This window comes from Atractosteus spatula, chromosome 2 (genome assembly GCF_055471065.1).
Source record: "Atractosteus spatula isolate fAtrSpa1 chromosome 2, fAtrSpa1.hap1, whole genome shotgun sequence".
NCBI lineage: Eukaryota > Metazoa > Chordata > Actinopteri > Semionotiformes > Lepisosteidae > Atractosteus > Atractosteus spatula.
Window position 1 is genome coordinate 45,303,765 of NC_142707.1, and position 20,296 is coordinate 45,324,060.

The following is a 20,296-nucleotide window of genomic DNA, read 5'->3' on the forward strand; positions in this document are numbered from 1 at the left end:
ATGAAAACAATAACATTACACATACTGCAGAAAACCATTCAACCACAAAGACAGCTGCTGCAAAGTACAGCAATCCCCACAAAAAACAAAAACAAATCTCCTAAATGGTTACAAAAGCAGTGATTTCATGCATCTTAATGGGTGTTTATCCACAAGCTGGGAAAACAAGCAATGAAAGGTTGTACACAAGCAAACAACAAGTAGAAAATCAGCTTATTTGTTCTTCTGGAAGATGTCCAAGAGTCTATGAAGCTTTCGCACCATGTCTCCTCTTACCCAGCTACCCTCTTAGAATCGTTCTCTGCCTGTATGCACGGAGACGAAGGCACAGACATCTCACTGACTTATGCACGTGTGAGTCATTGCAGGAAGAAAGTTTAGGGAAAAAAAAATCTTTAAAGACTTACCGGTTCAAGGTTTAAGACCTCGTACGGGTTGTATTCTTGATATTCTCTTTCTAGTTTTGAAACTTTGTAGGCAAGCAACAAAAACACAGCCCATCCGAACAACAGGGCTACTTTTCTGTAAGAGAAAATGAAAAGGTAAAACATGAATGTTCCTGAGGAAGGTCGTGTTAAAACAAGACAAATCTCAGCAGCTCCATAAGTACATGAAAAACACTGCACTGGAACTTAAAACTCACCTCAACTGCCTACTGAGAAGGTGATTTTTATTAAATCTTGTTCTTTTGAACATTTTCACTTTTCTCCTGAATTAATGCCACACAGAAAATAATGACATTTTCATACCAATGAAATAGATTTTGAACATGGATGACCAAGGCAAGGGGCAATGCAGAAAACCTTCTTAATCCAGTCATGTTCAGAGATTTTACACTATATCTACACTATATCATCATTCCAAATTCAGGTCTTTTAAACGTTTAATGAACACCGCTTACTACAGTCAGCTACTCTGTGACTCAGTAACCCAGCTGAGTGGACAGCCATCTTTTCAGCAAATGAAAAGTGACCTAAAGATGGGAATTCAAACAGTCGAACAGAGCCCAAGAGAAAAGAAATCACTGGTTTCAAAATTGTTTCACTTAATGTTGTTGCTGGACAATTAAACTAGAACAGTTTTACAGATCTTCAGGATGGATGAAGTAAAATGAGGTCAGCCATTCCCCAGTCACTGTACTGCAGTAGGAAAGACAGGTATGAGCTCTGTGCTGAGAACAAGACAAATTCTTCCAATCCTGAAACTGTGGGAAGTTTTTTGAAAAATGAAGGAGTTGACACAAGGCTCTACTGTAGTATTGTAGCAATTGAGAGGAATGCAGAACTTTAATCAGGACACCAAAAACAAATGAAGACATTATATCCACAGCAAGCAGCTAACCTAATTCCACAGACAATGCAGATCAGCACACATCCTTTTGTTTCTGTGAAATGTGTCCTTAGACAAAGATCTGCAATTTTATCATCTGCACAAATAAATATTTCTAAATCTAACTTAGACACTGCAACACTTAAGATAACTGTTATAGGTCTAATGAGCAACTATTGTCAGGACTGTTAAAAAATGGCTGGTGTTGAGGCTTATATGACAGCAGGAAATTTCTGTCAGCTTCTCCCCCTAACTTCCACTCTTGCACTACATTTTGGTTTTCAGACACTTATCAACACATTTGTAACACAACACCAGCTTCTGCTATCAAAGTAAGAATTTTGCTTGTTGAATAAAGCAGATGTTTCAGTTTCATCCTCTCTTGAGGACGTGTGGTAATGGTTTTCTGGGATAAACCTAGATTCCGACTTTAAACAACAATGCTGGCTTAAGTCTAAGGAAATCCTCTTCGGTGCATGATCGACATTGAAACCCATCAACTGCGAATGAACAAAAACATTACGTACTTTAGTGTTGGAATAATACTTCGTTGGGACTTCATCAATCGCAGCCGGTACCACAAACATCTTCCGTGGACTTTCCGCAAAGCCTTTAACCGAAGTTGCTCTGGTGAGACATGACCAAAGAAAATGTAGAAAGAATCAGAACAAAAGCAGAGGTGGAAGAGATGAAGCACAGCAAATCCAGGAGAACACGACTGCAGATAACTCGACATCCTTCTCTACCCACAGTCTGACGTTTCCCAATGCTTAGCAGTTTAAAAATGTAACTATTGTTTTCTTTAGACACATTTAAAATAGTTCAAGTAGGTTGCTGCATCAGCATGCTTAGCTTAGAAGTTTAAAAATGTACTAAAAAATATTTACATTCTGGTCAGTACCTGGATGGAAAACCTCTTGGGAAAACTAAAGATACTGCTGGAAGTGGCATTACAGGTGCCAGTAGGGGGTCATAATGCCCCAGTATAGTGACAGGGACACTAATGGGGATCTTTAGGAGACCATGTCTGGTAAAGGCCAACGGGATATTTGGCCAGGTTAACACCCCTACTCTTTTTGAGAAATGCCCCCAGAGAATCGGGACCCAGTTTAATGTCTCATCCGAAGGACAGCGCCTTTTTACAGTATCGTGTCCCCGTAACTATACTGGGGCATTAGGACCCACATAGACCACAGGGTGAGCATCTCCTGCTGGCCCCACTAACACCTCTTCCAGCAGCAACCTTAAGTTTTTCCCCGGAGGTCTCCCATCCCGGTACTGACCAGGCTCACACCTGCTGAGCTTCAGTGAGCTGCCAGTTGCGAGTTGCAGGGTGATATGGCTGCTATGTGATGTGTGGTGAGTGCACTGGTGCACTATGGCTGCTGTATCATCATTCAGGTGGGAGCTGCACATTCTCCCCATTACCTGTATAGCGCTTTGAGTGGAGGGCCCAGAAAAGCGCTATTTAAGTGTAAGGAAAAATAATAAAAACAGAGTTTAGATCAAATTCCAATAGATTCCAGCAGATGACATTTCTGTACACAACAGAAGAAGAGAACACAGACATTTCATCTGGAGGCACTCCACATTCTTCTGCAACATACAATTTTAATATGACATACGAGGGTCAGAGCTTGTGGTTTGAGAAAGAAATGAAAGTTTCCGCCTGAAACAATAGGATTCTTTGAACAACAGCCGGCGCCAGATCCATCTTGCTGAAGATTTTAAATAAAATGACCCTCTATTTCACGCATCGCAACCCTGCAACATCACTGTGGTCTGGAAATAACTGGAAATGAACTTTGCATCCACTTTGCCGCCTGTCCTTGACTGATCCTTAAAAAACATCCCAGGAGCATACCACGGAAAAGGAAATGTAGGCAGTTACTGAAATTTTGTCAGTTGAGTAACACTATAGACAGAGACCACTGAAAACATCATTAAGGGTATTTTAACTGGAAACAAAGTTCTGATATTCTGAAGTGATTCCATCTAGTCTAATTATTGCTAAAAGCTCATTGTTAAAATGATAATACATCACAGTAGTGAAAGGCTGCATTCACAAATTCTGATTATGGATCAATATTTAAGGGCCGGGCTTCAAGATCCTGGGTTCGAGCTTGGGTCTGGTCACTAGCCGACTGTGACTGTGGTTCCTCAAGTAGAGGCAAATAAGTGGCCAAGTGCTGCCGAGGATGGTGGGAGATCAGGCAAACCCTGTGGCCTTCTGGGTGCTGGGTCAGTGCTGAGCCTTCAACAGTAGCGGTGCAGCCTGGGCCATATTGAAACATGAGTGTCTTGAAGGTGGGTGGCTCGGAGGAGTCTGTCTACACTTCCACATCCTCATTCTACATTCTGGCCTGTGGGAGGCTGTGGGGTTCATAGTTACAAGCTGAGATGGGAAACGCACACAACTGGCCATTGAAAATCGGGTGGGTATAACACAAATAACTGGCAATTCCATATTTACACAAAACAAACATATTCAGCAAAGGCATCAGGCCCAAATCCAACCCTGGAAAAGCCAACACGTTCCCATTTCTCATGGGTGCAGGTTTGGGCATCATGCCCCCATAAATGATTGGTCCATGAGAGACGTCTCGTGCCGAGATGGGGATAATTCCAATGACTGCACACTCACAGAACCAAACAGAATCACAGCAATTCCATGCAGAAAGAGGCACTTCAATCTTCACTAGGGGCTGACAGGAAACAGTGGGGAAGCATCTTCTCCAGGCAACAGGGGATCAAGACTAACAGCTACGACTAGATTAATTTAACTTTGTGGAAACTGCTCGTTCAACTTTATATACACCCTGAAACTGCACAAACTTTGCCGTAAAGACGGGGGAGTGTGTAAACTTGGCACTTTCCCTATTCATCATGCGAGAGCCGAGCAGATGCTACGCAGCACTCCCTGTTTTTTTTTAGTGTTTGTTCTGCCTTTCAGAACTTGCACGCAGATTAAAGCAAAAAAACACCAGACCCGAGACTCCAGGACATCAAGAAACCTTGACGACTTGCTGTTTTGGGAAAAGGGCTGGCTTTGACTTCAAAGGGGAACTGTGAGGCTATTTTCAATTTCCGGGGTTGGAGAGAATCAGCCTTGATGAGTGCATTTCAAACCACAATAAACGTTAAATGTGCGCAGTAACTTGTAAAACCTCCAATTTACATCACAAAATAGACAAAATATCCAGGTACCCGCAGCACCATATTCTGTCATTATCCAAGACTAATTTCCACTCTCTAACCTTTCCATCTTCTTTGGGGATCTGAAGTCTTACATACAGACTAATTCCACTGACTGTTAGATTATTAATTTCTATATAAAACACAAAACTGACAACTATTAAGCCTACTATATTTATTGAGGATTGATATGAATAAGTAGAAACTGAGTGTGATTAGTGCGATCTTGTTTCAATAGAGCACTCATTTCAACATTGCAGCTTATTAAATAATTAAAATGTCACAAAAATTAATTATTTTTTTGAAAAAAAATTGAGTCACGTGTCATGCCACTCATCGGATGTCCACTAATTATGACAAATGTCTAGTCTTATGTGAAGTTTATTGAAAATTAGGTATAAAAGTTTCCAGAAAGCAGAATAACATTCAACTCCTTGATGCATTAAGTACAATTCTGTGTAAACAAAGTTGGTTATGCCCATCAAAAGCACACGATTGGTCCCCATCTGTTTGGAAGAGCTGCACGGATTCCACCAGGAGTATCTTCAATTACAGCCTGGCAATAAGACTCCGATTCTTCAAGCGAGAAGCAGAACACCTCGTTACTAAACGCTTCACTCAGGAAACACAACCTTCCAGGGCACCTCACTGGGTGTTAACATGCCAAGAGCAATGCGCCGAGCAGAAATAAGCAGCAGACGCACACCCACACAGGCCGCGGGATGACATCTTGCAGGGAGGCTCCCATGAGCCGCTGTGTCAAGGTAAATGCAATACGAATGTGTCAGAGAACAAAACTATTCATAGTGCAGCATTAATCACTCCATGTACAGCTGAGAAGAATGCACTTTTTTGACTCTCAAAAGTACAGGTATTTCAAGCTCAAACTCTATACAGCGGAAAACATGTCAAAACACCTATCCTCCACATTAACCCAAGCACTCCATTGGCGCACGAGCTCAAAACCAAGTACTGCACAGCTCACTGACTGGTCAAGCAACGCGAGAAGCTCATAATTCTACTGAAAAAAGTGGTTCGCCCACTTCCAGCCCACTGGGATTCTCTTCCAACCTTCTCCTTTATCATTTGATAGACTACAGAATAACAAACTCCGCCACTGGACTGAACCGGGAAGGGTCTGAGGGAGACCATCTATTCCGTTATCAATACTGACCCCTACCTCAATTGTAATATTTTCAACAGCCCAACAACTAGAACCTGTAGTTTACTAAACCCAAGTTCCTCCTCTGTTACCTTTCTTGTTTTTTTTTAGCTGTCCTGAAGCATCAGGCAAATGTATAGAATTCTGAAACTAGAACATGCAAAGAAATCTGGTTTTGTGGCATCTAATTCCCCCCCCATCACCCGATAAAAGCCGGGCTGAATTTATTCATGAGACGCCTGTGAACTCTGGCTGGCTCGTAATTACTGACAGCTACAGATTTATGCTAACTCAAGTAGCCTGATAAAAAAAAAGACATAAAAAGGTAAAGGCAAGATTGTATTTTCCCCAGAATAAATTGCTACAGAGCTACGATTTCAATTTGAACTAACGTTTCAAAGTGTTAAATTCTTCACGCCTGACTTTATTTAATAATAAACGGGGGAAAAAAAAGATGACAACTGCAATAGCCAAAGAGTGCACAGTGTGCTTGGAACTATGAAAGTACGCTGAAACCCAAGCATTCGAATTTCTAAGCAAAGCATCTAAGCTGAATGTTTGATACTGATAAAGAAATTTACACAATCCTCTGGGAAATAGACTGCCCACAACTGTCATGTCAACCCTCTTGTCAGACCAGCCCTCACGGGGACCAATCTGCAGACTGCATTTCAGGACTTTATTTTCTAAAACCAAGGCTGGGATTCTCCTGGGTACTAGAACAGCAACAGTGAAATCGGTCGACAAAATTCAAGTCCCTCCCACACAGGCTTTCAAAAATATTCTTTCAGTCAACGTCCCACGTTATCCGGGAAGTAGAAAGGGGCACCAACAAAAATGCTTTTGAGATTTTAGCGTGCAGTTTTGGAGAAATTGTGCTCCCCTGCTCAGGACATTGAGAAGAAGGCTGCAGTACATAAGGTGCAGCTCCACCAACATCACAACATTTGACTCAGATACTGATACCAAGCTTCATTTGGTCAGTATTTTAGAACATACAGAACATATCACTGTTTGATAGCTACACCATCAATATGAGGGATGATTCCCCTTATTTTATTACATTTATCTCAACTGAAAAACCTGCTTTTCCCTGTTTAAGACAGGGTTGCATCCAGAAGTCAGTATGATCAGCTGTTGTATACTTACTGCCATTATTATTACTCTAATGATATTCATAATCATTCATCTGTTCTATAATCAGCACCTAAACCACAGCAGTCTGCTACGACCACTGCACATGATCTTAACTCTCAGAAAACAGAAAACTGTCTAGTACATGAAGCTTTATTTTTGCAAAACATCTAAAATGTCACAAAACAAAATCATGCATTTTGATTTCAGTTACACTCAAACACTTGTTCTGCCCTTTTGTTATTAAACACCACACCTTCAGATTACTAAATGGCTCTGATCTGATATGAAATATTTTAACATATCACAACAGAAATTTGCAAAAGGAAAACTGTTTCCACTACTACAAAATTCTCAGCAGAACTACCACTCAACATGTGGTATACAGACAGCGGCAAACATGGGTGAAAGAACGATTAAGGGAATGGTGATCTTAATATGGTACGTTATTAAACTACAGAGTCCAAATCAAAACCTTACACATTGTCAGAACAGCAAAATGTGAAGGTATGGGAGAGTTTGAGAGAAGTAAAATGGGATAATGCACGCTAACAGTTGAGAATGAATATTAATGACTTACACCAATTCTTATTGAAGCACAGAACACTTTTATCCCAAGACTAAATCAAAAGCAAAATAACAGCATCACATCAAATCAGTTAGGCTAAATATGGAAAAGAGAGCTGATCGTGATCCAGTTAAAGCAAGCAAGTAAAATGAAGTACAATCACAGGTGAAAAAGGATATTTAAAAGGCCAAGAGAGAGGGAAAGGAAAGGGATATTGCAATGGAGGCTAAAATACATTTCAATGCTACAAAAATAAAATGACCATTAAAGATGAAGTCAAAAATATTTAGGGCAAAAATGGGAAACAATGTAAGGAAAACCACTGAAGTACTAAATGAGTATTCCACTCAGGTGTTCATAAGAAAAGTCACCGACATGCCTCAGACAGCATAAGGACAAAGTCCTGTATTAAACAGTGTCAGCACTGAAAAGGAAAAGAGCTTTGGGTACTAGGAGAATGCAAGATTAACACGGAATCTGATGGCATCTTACCAATTGTATGTAAGGAAACAAGATATTCAGAAGCCAGTGACTCCACTTTTCCACCAGTCTCATAAGACAGGGGAAGTACCCGGGGACTGGAGAACTGCTAACATAGTGCCCATCCATAAGACCCACCGTCATTATAGACCATTAAGTATACAGACACCCGGAGAAGGCTCCACAGCCGAAATGTTGTTTCCTTTCCAGCACAGAATAAACCTTTACTTGTTCATTATTAGAAATAAACTAGAGGATCACTTAGATGGAAATGAGATCTTACGGATTAGTCCAAATGGATTTACAACACATAAATCTTCCTTAGACCCAGAACTTGTTTCAGTTCTTTGAACTAGAAACAACTCACGGATACACACGGAGAATATTATATGTCGGGGATTCACATAATTGGAATACCGACAAACGGATGCAGTTGAAATGTGTAAGGTGGGGACCATAGATTTCAATAACATACAAAATGGTACCACAAAACATGCTTATTTTTCACTCCTGTTGTTGGAAATTTGCATTTGATTTAACATCGGAACATGTTTAACGGTTTAGCATTGGGAACAGAAGCAAGCTTGCGCCGCTGTCCCTCAGTCTGCCGCTGCAAGTGCTGCTTGTGAGCCAGGGTTCTCCCTCGTCTACACAAAAAACAAAATTGGGCTCCGCCTCTATGCCCTAAAGTACATTTATGTGGAAGCTGACAATACAGATTCACCCTCAAACTTCAGTTGAGTTATGACTCCAGACAGTGAAGCACAAGATAAGACAGGGATCTAGATGAGATTATCAGAGCACAGTGAGCACAGAAGGAGCACAAGAAGAGAAGAAGATAAGCAAGTTAAATGATGTCCAATATTTGCATCAAATTTGTGCCACTTCTGCCTATGCTAATTTGAGAACTCCTGGATATATTTAGAATTTCATTAAAGGGAAACATGTCTGAATTGTGAATTGGTTAATAGAGAGTACAGATAGCAGATAGATTTATTTGTGGAGTACCACAAAAATCTGTACTAGGACCTCTTCTCTTACTAATTAATATCAATGATCCAGATTCTAGTATAGTTATTAAACCTGTCATGTTTGCATCCGACACCAAACGTACAGTGCTGTGAAAAAATATTTCCTGATTTCCTCTATAATTGTATATTTGTCACACTGGATGTTTTTAGATCTAAGGGAACCTGAGTGAAAAAATAACTTTTTATATTATTTCATTTAATAAAGTTATCCAACACCCATATCCCCTGTGAGGTAATTGTAAAACTAATTTCCATGCTTATACTTATTAACTAGTTGCGCCACCTTTATCTGCAATGACTGCAACCCAACGCTTCCTATAATTCAATATCAGTCTTTCACATCGCTGTGGAGGAATTTTAGCCCACTCTTGCTCGCAGAACTGCTTTAATTCAGAAACACTGGTAGGTTTTCGAGCATGAACAAACTGGACTGTAAGGTCAAAGCAAACACTGCAGGACCAGCAAATGCATTTCAAAAAGATTGACACAAAGTTCCAAAAAGCGTAGGCACGTATCAGATGACGTTGAAAGCAGACAAGTGCAGTATTTTGAAAAGACTTGGTCAACATAAGACCTAATATGTCAATGTTAGGTGCTACAATAGACACGTTATTTACATCTTCTAGAGAATGTGAGGAAGCAAGAAAATGCACAGACACACAGTAAAAAGTGTGTATGTTAAAACTGAACAGCACACTCAAGGGCCTGATTTAGAAGATTGTGGATAATTAAGGACACCATGTTACAGAAACGAGGTTGCTGCCCTGGAATCAGAGCAGAGAAGAGCCACCCGCTCTATCGTTGATCAGTGATGGGGACTCCAGCAGCAGGACTCAAGCGGCTGAGCACTGCTGGGGGTCCTGTGGGCCGAAGCTGGCTAGAGCATCCTCAGCTCCATAACACCCCCCCCAACCCCCATTCATTTCATCTCAGCAACAGTGAGTTTCACAATGTGCCACATGATGATCAGCCAACGGTGCCGTTAGGGTTGTGCATTCAACACAGAAATCGAGACGCGCTTAAATATTCAGCCTTGTGCAATATAAACAAGTATATGCATCCTCATTCATGATGACAAGCCTATCTCACAGTATGCATATGTTGAGCTATTGACAGATCAAAGATATGCCAGGTGTGCGCTACTGCATCTGGCAAACTTCTTAGGAAGCAACAGAATACAGATCCTCATTAAATTATTTTCAGACAGCAAGGCACTGAAGCAAATCACACTGAGCCAAGCGGACAAAATATCAGCTGCCGAAAGACAGAAGTAAGACCTGGATTTCCAAAGTCAATAGAAACAGAATTCTCCTTTTATACTCCAATAACCCATATATTCCTTTGCACATTCCAGGTTGCAATTCTGGCCATCAAAATGTAGCAGGAATCCGTGGAAGTCCAAAGCTATGTGAACAAGGTAGGCCACAGAAACTCCTCCAAACACAGATTGCTTGCTTTGACTTTATGAAAATGGGAAAAGTGCACAAAGGCCAAAGAGAAGTGAAAAATAAGACCAGATTAATGTATCTTAGAAACAGTAAAGGACTTGCTTGATATCAGTGTTACTCACAGTATCTATATGACTCCTGCTTGCTGTAACAAAGGACAAGACAGCCCCGAGTCATCCGTGTTCCCAAGGTATGTAAATACTCATAACTGAATTAAGTAGTGTTGTTCAACCAAAGCAAAACTTTTACAGTCAGTATCAGGCCTCTGACAACAGCTGCTGATAAACCAGGCTTTCAAGAGTTCACCTTAATGCTGCTTATCAAGCTAATTTCTGTCACACCTGATAGCTTTCAGAAGACACTAATTCACACCAACACTCATACCATAGAAAACATTGTGAAGAAAACCTTATTACTTTAATAAAAACAGCAGTCTGGAGCACTCGACAACCACAGGTGGAATGTTCTAGTTTAAACCTGAACTGAGCCACCATGTTGCTGTTGCTGTTTTCATTGCAAGTGCTACTCAACACACTGTACAGGGGTAAAAAAAAAACTGTACATGCAGCAGAATGCCAAGCTAATCTGGGGGAAAACACATCTAACAACGGGCCAGTTAGAGGATAATCTCACTTTCAGTTTGAAATCTAATGTAATTAGGACATTAACTTCTGAACGTATATTTTTATAGTATAGTGCACTGAAAGAGAGAACCCCAACCTTTTTTCTCTAGCATGGGCGTCTGACACTTGGCCTTGATGGCAAGGAGAACGACACTGAGCTAGGTAAAATATACACGAGACTTGCTCCAAACCTGCAGTATGTCTGGCTTCTGCAGCGCTTGCATCCAGCCTTAGGATCATCTGCACAATGCATCACACTGCTGATGTACACTGTGCCACATAAAGCCCAATGCAATCTAATTCACACCTACAACACACTCACTAAAACATTTTTCTACATGTGGATACTGAGGCAGTCAACATGGAATGAACAGAGCTCGTAGTGTAACATTACTTACTGAAAATAAAGCCTTTAAAACTCGCTCCATTTAGCCAATTAGATGAAGGGTTTTCTCTTAAAAATTAGTTAACCGTGTATTACCTTTAAGTGAAATCACGCATCGACGCCTAAGCATCCCAAGATTTTTTAAGATGAGATGTATCTCGCAGATTACAAGCAAACTCAGCAAGAGGCCAAGCACTTTCTGTCCGACATCTACTGCAGATGCAGAAAAACTTATAGTAATGCATAACCAAACATGTATATCCCCTTAGCCATTATCATCCCCTTTTGTCGACAAAGTATAAGTAACCCCTAAAATGCTTAGCAGGAAGAGGCAGACTGGACCGCGAGCTCTGGAGACACGCTGCTGTGTAGGCTTCTATTCTAAGTCTAAGTCTTAAAGCTCTGGAATTACAGTGTGGGCTGTTTCCATCTATTGTAGATTCTCTCAAGGAAAAAAGACGTGGAGACATTTGCTGGTGGAGTCAGGTGACGTTAGCTGCAAACTAAGGTGTCATTCTTCAGAAAGGGCAGTTAAAAAAAATGTACTGGGAGTTCAAGACTCCGTCACGCACTACCATCTCAAATTCAGAAAGCAGCGTGGTTAATAAAAGACAATATTCCCCAAGGGCAACTTAAATGGGTATTAACTGACGACGAAGCAAGCAAACGGTCAGCTTCACACGCAGAGCAGGTATGGAGTTGTCCACTCAGAGCTCAGGGGCATGTGGGTGAATTGTCTGAGCAGGGGCAGAGCTCTCGCATATCTAAAAGAAGTATTGGCTTAATTAGACAAACTGCAAACGACCTTAAACCACTACTTCAGAACCCTTACAGATTTGCAGCTGCTGCCCTAGGGACACGAAAAGAGCCGGCTACTGAATTACATCGCACCGGGGACCGGATTCTGTAAACCAGGGAGCTACAGCGTGCAGCTGACGATATTACCGGGCAAGCTTAGCTCGATACTGGACCGTCAGGAAATTATGACTTGAAATGTCTTTCATTCTGGGCAAAGCGAGGGTGGTTCCACTGCGCTGTGGAAGAGCCATCTGCACTAGCAGTAGACAGCGATGTTCATCTTGCACTGAAAGTGTTGCATTCTGACCTTACACTCAATCCTCGTCTGTGAGCAGGCTGGACGCGTAAACAAAGCCATCGCAAGCAGCAGACAAGGGGTAAAACTTTAGTCCCCGTCCACCACGATTTTCCCACGAGGAACTGCCACTTTCTAACAAGTGATCTCAACCCTCCGTTGTTTAGATCACGTCCTACTCCGAGCAAATCCTCCTTCGGCTGTTCAGTCCCGGTCCGGCTGCGACCGCGTACACTACCTTCTCGCAGCCTCGGGGAAGGGAACCTCGATTTGAACCAACGTTTCGGAAACAGTGATGCAGGCCTCTACAGGTCTGCGCCCACAGCCAGGCAACAGTGTCCCTCCTGCCCGCTTCATCACCCCCTCGGATCCCACCGTCGGCTCCCCTGTCCGGGGCCTCACCCGCGTTCTGATCCCGGGGCCAGAGGTAGTAGGTAGCTGGGATGACAATGAGCCCGACGAACGAGGTGAGGAAATAGAAGAAAGTGTTGCCGCTGTCATCGTATTGGAACTGCTGCCCTGCCATTGCGGAGAGGCTATTGAGACCCCCTTCCTCTCCGCCGCGGAACCTCCCGGACTTGTGCACGGAGACGCACACGGGTAAACTGCGCGACACGCCGCGGGACCTGGAGTACGTGGCCTACGCATGCGTAGAGAGAGCGGCTCGGCAGCCTTCTCTCAGCGAGCGGGGGAGTGGGCGGGACTAAAACGTGGGTCACCGACCGTCACCCAGTGCTGATTGGTTGACCCTGACGTAATTCAAAGAATGATTAGCCAAACTGATAGGCTATAGAGAATTTTCTTTGCAAAGTATCTTCAGTATCTTTATAGGTTTTAGGATGAAATGAAACCTTCCTCCATTTATGTTTCTCCATTTTTCGTTCACTACCCCAAAGAGGAATATAAACAATGGACAAGTGCTATTCGAATTTGATTAGCGTCTGATGGGCAACATTGAGCAGAATCTTGAGAGCGTAGGTGAATATCGGCCAATCATGGCTCGGGAGACGGTCTGGGACTAAGGCAAATCCTGCCGCCGGCTCTCGCAGTCCAACCACGGAAGGGTGGAAGGCTGGAGGAAAATAGGTACAACTGAGTCTCCCAGCCATCGAACTGATGAAATGTAAATACAGTAGCACATGTAAATACTGAAAGACTTTGGAGGCCAGAAAGGAGTGTTTTCACACCACTAAAGGCCCATAGAAACTAAAGTCCACTGACTTCATTGAATGTCTCAATCAATTTGTATACACTTTAAATAAGAAGATTTATTTTTGCAAACACATAAAAAGCAGTGTTTCTTCGTTGTTTTGGCTTGGCCCACTGTCCAAGAAAAAATCTGAATAATCTTTCAAATAAAAAAAAATGTAACTCAAAATTGCAGGGCAACAAGGGGTTTGGTGGAATGCCTTCAATAATGACACAAAACTGACCACAGCCCGTTAACTTTATATGCAGGGGTATGAAAACTGTTTCTGGAATCACACTGGATAATCCTTCATTAAAAATATACTTTCTGCTTGTGATAATAAATAAGTGTCTGGTGCTGATGGTTTAGATGTGAATATATTCAAACAATACTCATAAAAAGGATGGTGACATTCATATTCTAATTTAACACTCCCTTAGTTATCTTTGTAAATGTAGATGTATTTATTAAATCTGTGTTGTTTACTGCGGTTTGGATATTTATTTTCACTTTATTTGAGGGGTTCCTAAGTCACTTTAAATCTGAGATTCCAGCTTTATTGCACGACTAGATTCTTGGAGGTGTATTCCCAGTTCTGTTTAGGTCTGTGGGGAAGAGGGGGAGCCCCATTGACTTAGCTGCTGATGGGATAGAGGTCTTTGCTTTGGTTCCCTGTCGGCATCACCTCCCACCCCTCACTGCCTGACGGATGCTGTATTTCACAGGGGGACTGTCTCCACCCTACAGTGGAGAAGTTAAATAGTGCTAGCCGGGCATTTTAGTTCCCGAAACTGAAGCATTGCTTAAAATCTTATTTCAAAAATCCCCACAATTTACAGAGATTTCTAATTTTATTTCTAATTTCCTTCTTTTACAAAATCGTTTTCCAAACGATTTAACTAATTGAGGAATATTTATGGAGAACACAATGTGATTAGAATTTAAAAATACCTGCAGACTTCTAATTTTAAACTTTTAAACTTCACAAGGAATAAAAAACAACATAATAGAATATAGTTTTTCTTTACCTTGTATTAAGGAGCAACAGCTTGTCTCCCAGACACCACAGTTTCTCACATCATTTGACCAGAGATTTGCAGCCCTCTGACACTAATTTGTGTGACACTGTGCAGTTTCTGTGGCCTGTGGTAGGGTCTCTTTTTGATGGTCCTGTCCTTATGCACCTCTGCAGAGCCTGTAACCTAAAATCTCTAGCCTTTTCAAAGAGCATTCATCCTCCAGGACCTGAAGCTCTGCTTCAGCAAACCTTAGTGTGTAAACCTTACATGAGAACCTGCCTAAATTCAAGATTATCAGGTGTTTAGATTTCTCCTGCATAGAACTCTCATCTTAACTGCTGAGGTCAGGAGTACGAGTATTAAAATTACCATCTGGGAATATTTCTGTAACTGAAACATATCTTGTTCCCAATGAGCGCGATACTCAGGATGTTTACTAAGCCCTTCACTCTATAAATTCCTGGATTTAGGCTTCACTCTTTCTCGCCAAATCATGGCGTATGGTAGTTTCAACCTCTTGAGCCTTTCTCCATAGCTGCTTATTCCTGACTAACCTTGACCTCCTCGGAGGATAATTTGATGACTTCCAGATCCCTTCTTAGAAACATTCAGCAATCTGCTGAGTAACCAGGGTTACAGTACTGTCAGTAACCATGTGACATCGACCGTGTGACCTCCTTGAACCTTTGGCTGGACTGGGGTTTCTAACCCTTGTACTCTTGGGGAGACCTAACATTGGCTCTGCCACCTACCAGTCCTACCTTCTTCCAGAGCCACCGAGCTACTCAGTTCACCTTCCTGGATCTCCCCTTATTCTGTCAGTCCACCTCTATAACTAAAAACCTATTACCTTGCTCAACCTGAGCATATTATATGAGACCTATACCCAATTACTCCTCTCTTACTCAGACTCCCTCTGGAGTTTGTAACCTATAAGTCCCCCTTGATCTATGTGTCCCCTACCGAGTAACTTGTAAATCCCTTGCTGGATTTATAATCAGTTGATTTTGCCCTGTAACCAACCCAAGTTACTTTGTCCCTTTAGGGGTAAATCCCCCCAAGATTTATAACCCATCTGTTGTAGGTGCACCCCATTGTGGGGTATCACAAATGCCCTCTGGGATTTGTAACCAAATATTACCCCCTGTGGGGTAATAGGGAGAGAACATGATCCTGTCCTGTAGTAGCAGTATATCCCCAGTGGTTGATCCTGTTCAGACAGGACAGATCTACTGTCTTTGTTACCGTACCGACAAACCTGACCTCTCAGCAGCCAAGTTTGCTACTCCTTTACTCCTTAATAACTCATTCTGTTGTATAATCTAGCACGCAACCCAATGTTGCTAGGATGATATCACTCAGATAGCTGTTGTCTCTTTAAATCCTATTAGACTGGAGTTCTTACACTGCCTGAGCACAGCTGAAAAGATTGAACCTCCCACTTCTGTCACCTTTTGCCAACACCTCTACTCCAAGCCTTCAGAAGTCCTCAGTCTGAGCATTCAGGTTTTATCTAAAATAAATTAAAAATGTGTATGCATCATTTTGTAATTTCACAAAACAGGACACCATTTGTAGGGTACCAATCTTCTTTCCCTTAATTGGAAAATTCAGATTTGATCCAAAACCTTAAATACACATTATTTCAATTTGAAGAAAGCAAACAACACACAGAATGCAAGAAAGTTTAAAGGTGAAATTCCTTCCACTTCTTCATTTTCTTTCCCAAAAGATTTCCTCTCATTTCTACCATCATAGGAGTAAGCTTATAGGACATTCTCAAACTTCACTTCCCAGCACAATCACTGCTCATTTACAGTTTGGCATTTCAAATTCAATTCTGATCTTTTCTGTATTCAGACTACACTGTGGGTGGCTTCAGCTCACAGAAAATAAGGACCTACGTCTAAGTCAGTAATGTCTAGTGAGAGGCGAGTCATCTTAATGGAGTGAACCAGCTTGTGCCTATTCATCACACTGTGGAGATTGGACTGCTGCGTTTGTTCTAAAAGAAGACACATCTGTGCTCTTACAGTTGCCATCTTATTCGGATACATTGTAGATCAATCTGTACTGATATACTTGTATAAGTATAAGTCTTGTATAAGTGACTTGTATGACTTGTATAAGTCATCTCTTTGCCCACATTTGAGTCTTTCACCTAAAGTGAATCATTCAGATATGATTCAGCGTTTTTAAAAATAAAACACTGCACTTTTTAGCCACTTTCTGTTTTGCCATACATCAACACATGGCTTGCACAAGCCTCACTGTCTTATTCCTGTCCTCTGTCCAGCGTGAGCAGGTCCAAGAACAAAAATAGTGTTCTTTTTAAAAAAAAAGTTACATTTTTTAAAACGTGGATGTGAAGTTTGCTGTCAATTTTATTTTTCCAGCATCTTATCGATTTCTATCTTGTAAAATATACAACTAACTGATTTAAAACCTGTTTAAGTAATTCCTGTTTATACACAGTTTACCCAAAACAGACTGCCTCAAGGTATTTGCCTTTTTTCGTAATGATCTGAAACGGAACGGACTCTGCCGAGAGGAAGTACTAATTGGAGGACAAGGATCATAGCTGGCCTGCAACAGCCCAGACAGATGCGGACTTGACTGTATCAAAATAAGAATCGCTCTGATGACACCGAGAACTTTCCCATTGCACTTCCAAGAGCTCAGCACTATCTCGAGGCAGCTCTCGAGTCATCTAACCCGCTAATAGCCGCAACCAATTCCGGTTGGTCTGGCCATTGAGTAATATTAAGGGCCCCGCACAAAGACATTGGAAATTCTGTTCCAGAAAAACAAAAAAGATTCATATAGTTTCACAAACGCATCTCCTTTCTGCATTAGTTTTTTTCTGGCACAGCGGTCCTGTTCCCTTTTCACCTGACTATCCGCTAGTCGCCACTAGAGCGCACAGGAGGGCCAAGGACCGCAGTGCTCTCCCAGCAGCCGGGGAACTCTCCCCTGATGAGGCGACCAGCAGCTGCGCCGCTTGACAGGACAGCTCTGAAAGACGCGCACGCAGCTGCTTGCATGCAGTTTTTATTTTCGCCAAAAAAAAGGTAAAAGCGTCTTCTGTTTCATTTCTTTCTCGCTATCTTATGACTTCTTCTTCTAGCCTTTAAGCCTCGCTAAAATTAAAGAAGAGATTCGTAAACTGGTTCTCCGCCCTCACTCATGGGGAATTGACCAGAGACCCAGGTTGTCGACGCAGGCTAGCGTCGCTTTTCACAGAAACTTTATCTGTTTTGCAGTGTATATTATATACAGTATTAACCCTGTGTGAGTGTGCAACTGCACGGTGTTTCCTGTCTTGTGCCCATTACTTGCTAGGATAAGCTCCAGCTCCCTCGTGAATCTGTATTGGATAAAGGGGTTAGACTATGGATGGTCTGTCTCTTTTGAAGCTGTGATCTCTACACTCTCCAAACATGCTGCTTAACGGTGGCAACTGGAAATATTGAGCATCTTCAGGGTGCCTGTGGAATCCTTAACATTCACTCCACCTCAATGCATCTACATTTCTTCTTTCCAAAACTCACAGGGATCTCCAGTTATCCAGTCTGCTCAGCATGATGCTGCCAACAGCATTGGCAGCAACAGCAGTGCCATTGTCAAATTTAAAACTCCCATTTATGTTGGTGTCTGAAATACAAGAAACACAACAGAAAGCATTACATTAACAACAGGAAGATTCAGTTATGGGCAACATGAACAAAAGTGATGAAAGTGGCAAACTACTCTGTACAGTTTCAAAATATTCCACTGAAAAAGATTTCATAGGCTGATATCAAACTGATGAATGTGTTATCCTCATGGTATTACAGACCCTTCTCCTACATTTTGCTCTATAGCACCACACTCCTTGTTCTATAAAATGGCACAATACCAATATGTGCGTGTTCCATGTACATTTTAGGTGGTATTCATTTAAGGTGTATTCTGGACAATGACAAGCAAAGAACGAGCTGGACCTACAGTACAGTGTCTACTGTATAATTATACAGGAACATGTGCATTTCTTCTCCATTTCCTTTCATACTGAATTTGAATGTTAAAAATGTCTTCTGCACTTCCTAAGTGGCTTAACTAGTGAATCCTCCCGCTCAGCACATAGACATTGCTGGAAGGGGGATGGTGCAGAGTAGCTGGTAAACCTGCAGACTCACACCTGCAGACAGTGGCATTGCACTCATGAGTAAGGCACGGTGGCTATTAAAAGTATTCAATCCCAAGGATCTATAATATAGAATAACAATATTGTGTTACATAATTATTATGTTACATAATATATTTAATCTAAATCAATGATCGAAACAAACACTCCATAACATCAAAGTGAAAACATAATTCTACAGATCTTCATAAATGAATTATAAATATGAAGCAGAAAATAACTGATTGGGCAAGTACAATCACAGCCATGAGTCTTCTCGGATAAGTACCAGCCTTGCAAATCTGGACAGTGCAAATTGTGTCCTTTCTTTTCTGCAGAACTTCTCAAGCTCCCTCAAATTGGGACTTTTGGTGAACTGCAACTTTCAACTCCTGCCACAGGAGTGGATTGAGGTTGGACAGGGCACAGTTACCACAGTTGCTTTAGTCCACAGAGTCATGTTATCTCAGTCTGCCTCAGGCTGTAGTGTGGTCTGACACAGACTTCACCAAGTCACTGGTCATCACTGTGGCCAGCCGTCCAGGGCCTGGGATTAGTTGACCAGGGCATTCCTGCCTTCCTGAGATTCAGCGAGTCCTGTGCCTTACTCGTGAAATGATCTCCTCCAATCAGTGCAAACTCACCTGTCAAGTGTCCTGGAGCTGGCAAGTCTGTAAAAAACAGCTTGTTCACTGCTAGATAACAGAGGCTTCAAATCGCTATGGCATATAATAAAAAGTTTTTTTTATATAGTGTGCTGTTAATTAAATCTGTAAAAAATGCTCTCTACTTTTTCGCATGATTTCCTAATTATCAATCATGTCAGCTTGGAAACAAAATTCTTGCACCAATCCTTTTCTTTAAAAACCCTTCTTTCCTAACTACATGTAAGAAGCCGCTGTTTTTCCAAACCCATTTAGCAGAATATATGATGTGAACATATTGTAGCTGATACACATTGTCTGCAATTTCAGTGTTTATCTGATGTCACATGAAGTCCCTTTAAACTTGCCTTTGGTCAGCTTTACTTCCCAGTAAAAATTAACAATCCTTTAATACTGAAAATGGGAGCAGCTTTCACTTCACTGATAGCTGGTGTGTGGTGAGCGTTCTGGCGCACTATGGCTGCCGTCGCATCATCCAGGTGGGTGATGGACATTGGTGGTGGTGGAGGGGATCCCCATTACCTGCAAACCGCTTTGAGTGGAGTGTCCGAGTAACTCGTTTCAGTTCTGCAGCATGTTATGCAGGTATTTTTCACCAGTTTGTGAATAAGATGCAACAACAAACTTCCCTTTAGTAGGCTGGAAATATCTGCATGTGAAATATTATGTGTAATAATCACAACAACCCTATTCAAAACACTACGGTTAACAGTGAAGAAAGAAACCTTCTGTACCCAAAGGTCAGGAATATGTGATTGTTAAAGGGAGACAAAGAGAAAAAGCAAAAGCTGCCAATACTCTTTAAAAGGA

The 20,296-nt window shown here is 41.7% G+C and overlaps 1 protein-coding gene across 1 annotated transcript in view; it reads right to left on the minus strand.

Moving 5' to 3' along the window:
• sec63 (SEC63 homolog, protein translocation regulator) overlaps window positions 1-13,106 on the minus strand; it is a 36,336-nt gene extending 23,230 nt beyond the window's left edge. The window contains exons 1-3 of the mRNA XM_088934446.1: window positions 12,851-13,106; window positions 1,857-1,956; window positions 408-522 (exon numbers count right to left, since the gene is read on the minus strand). Coding sequence (XP_088790572.1) covers window positions 408-522; window positions 1,857-1,956; window positions 12,851-12,974 — 339 coding nt within the window. The 5' untranslated portion in view covers window positions 12,975-13,106. The remainder of the gene's footprint in view (window positions 1-407; window positions 523-1,856; window positions 1,957-12,850) is intronic.
• Window positions 13,107-20,296: the final 7,190 nt, after the last annotated feature.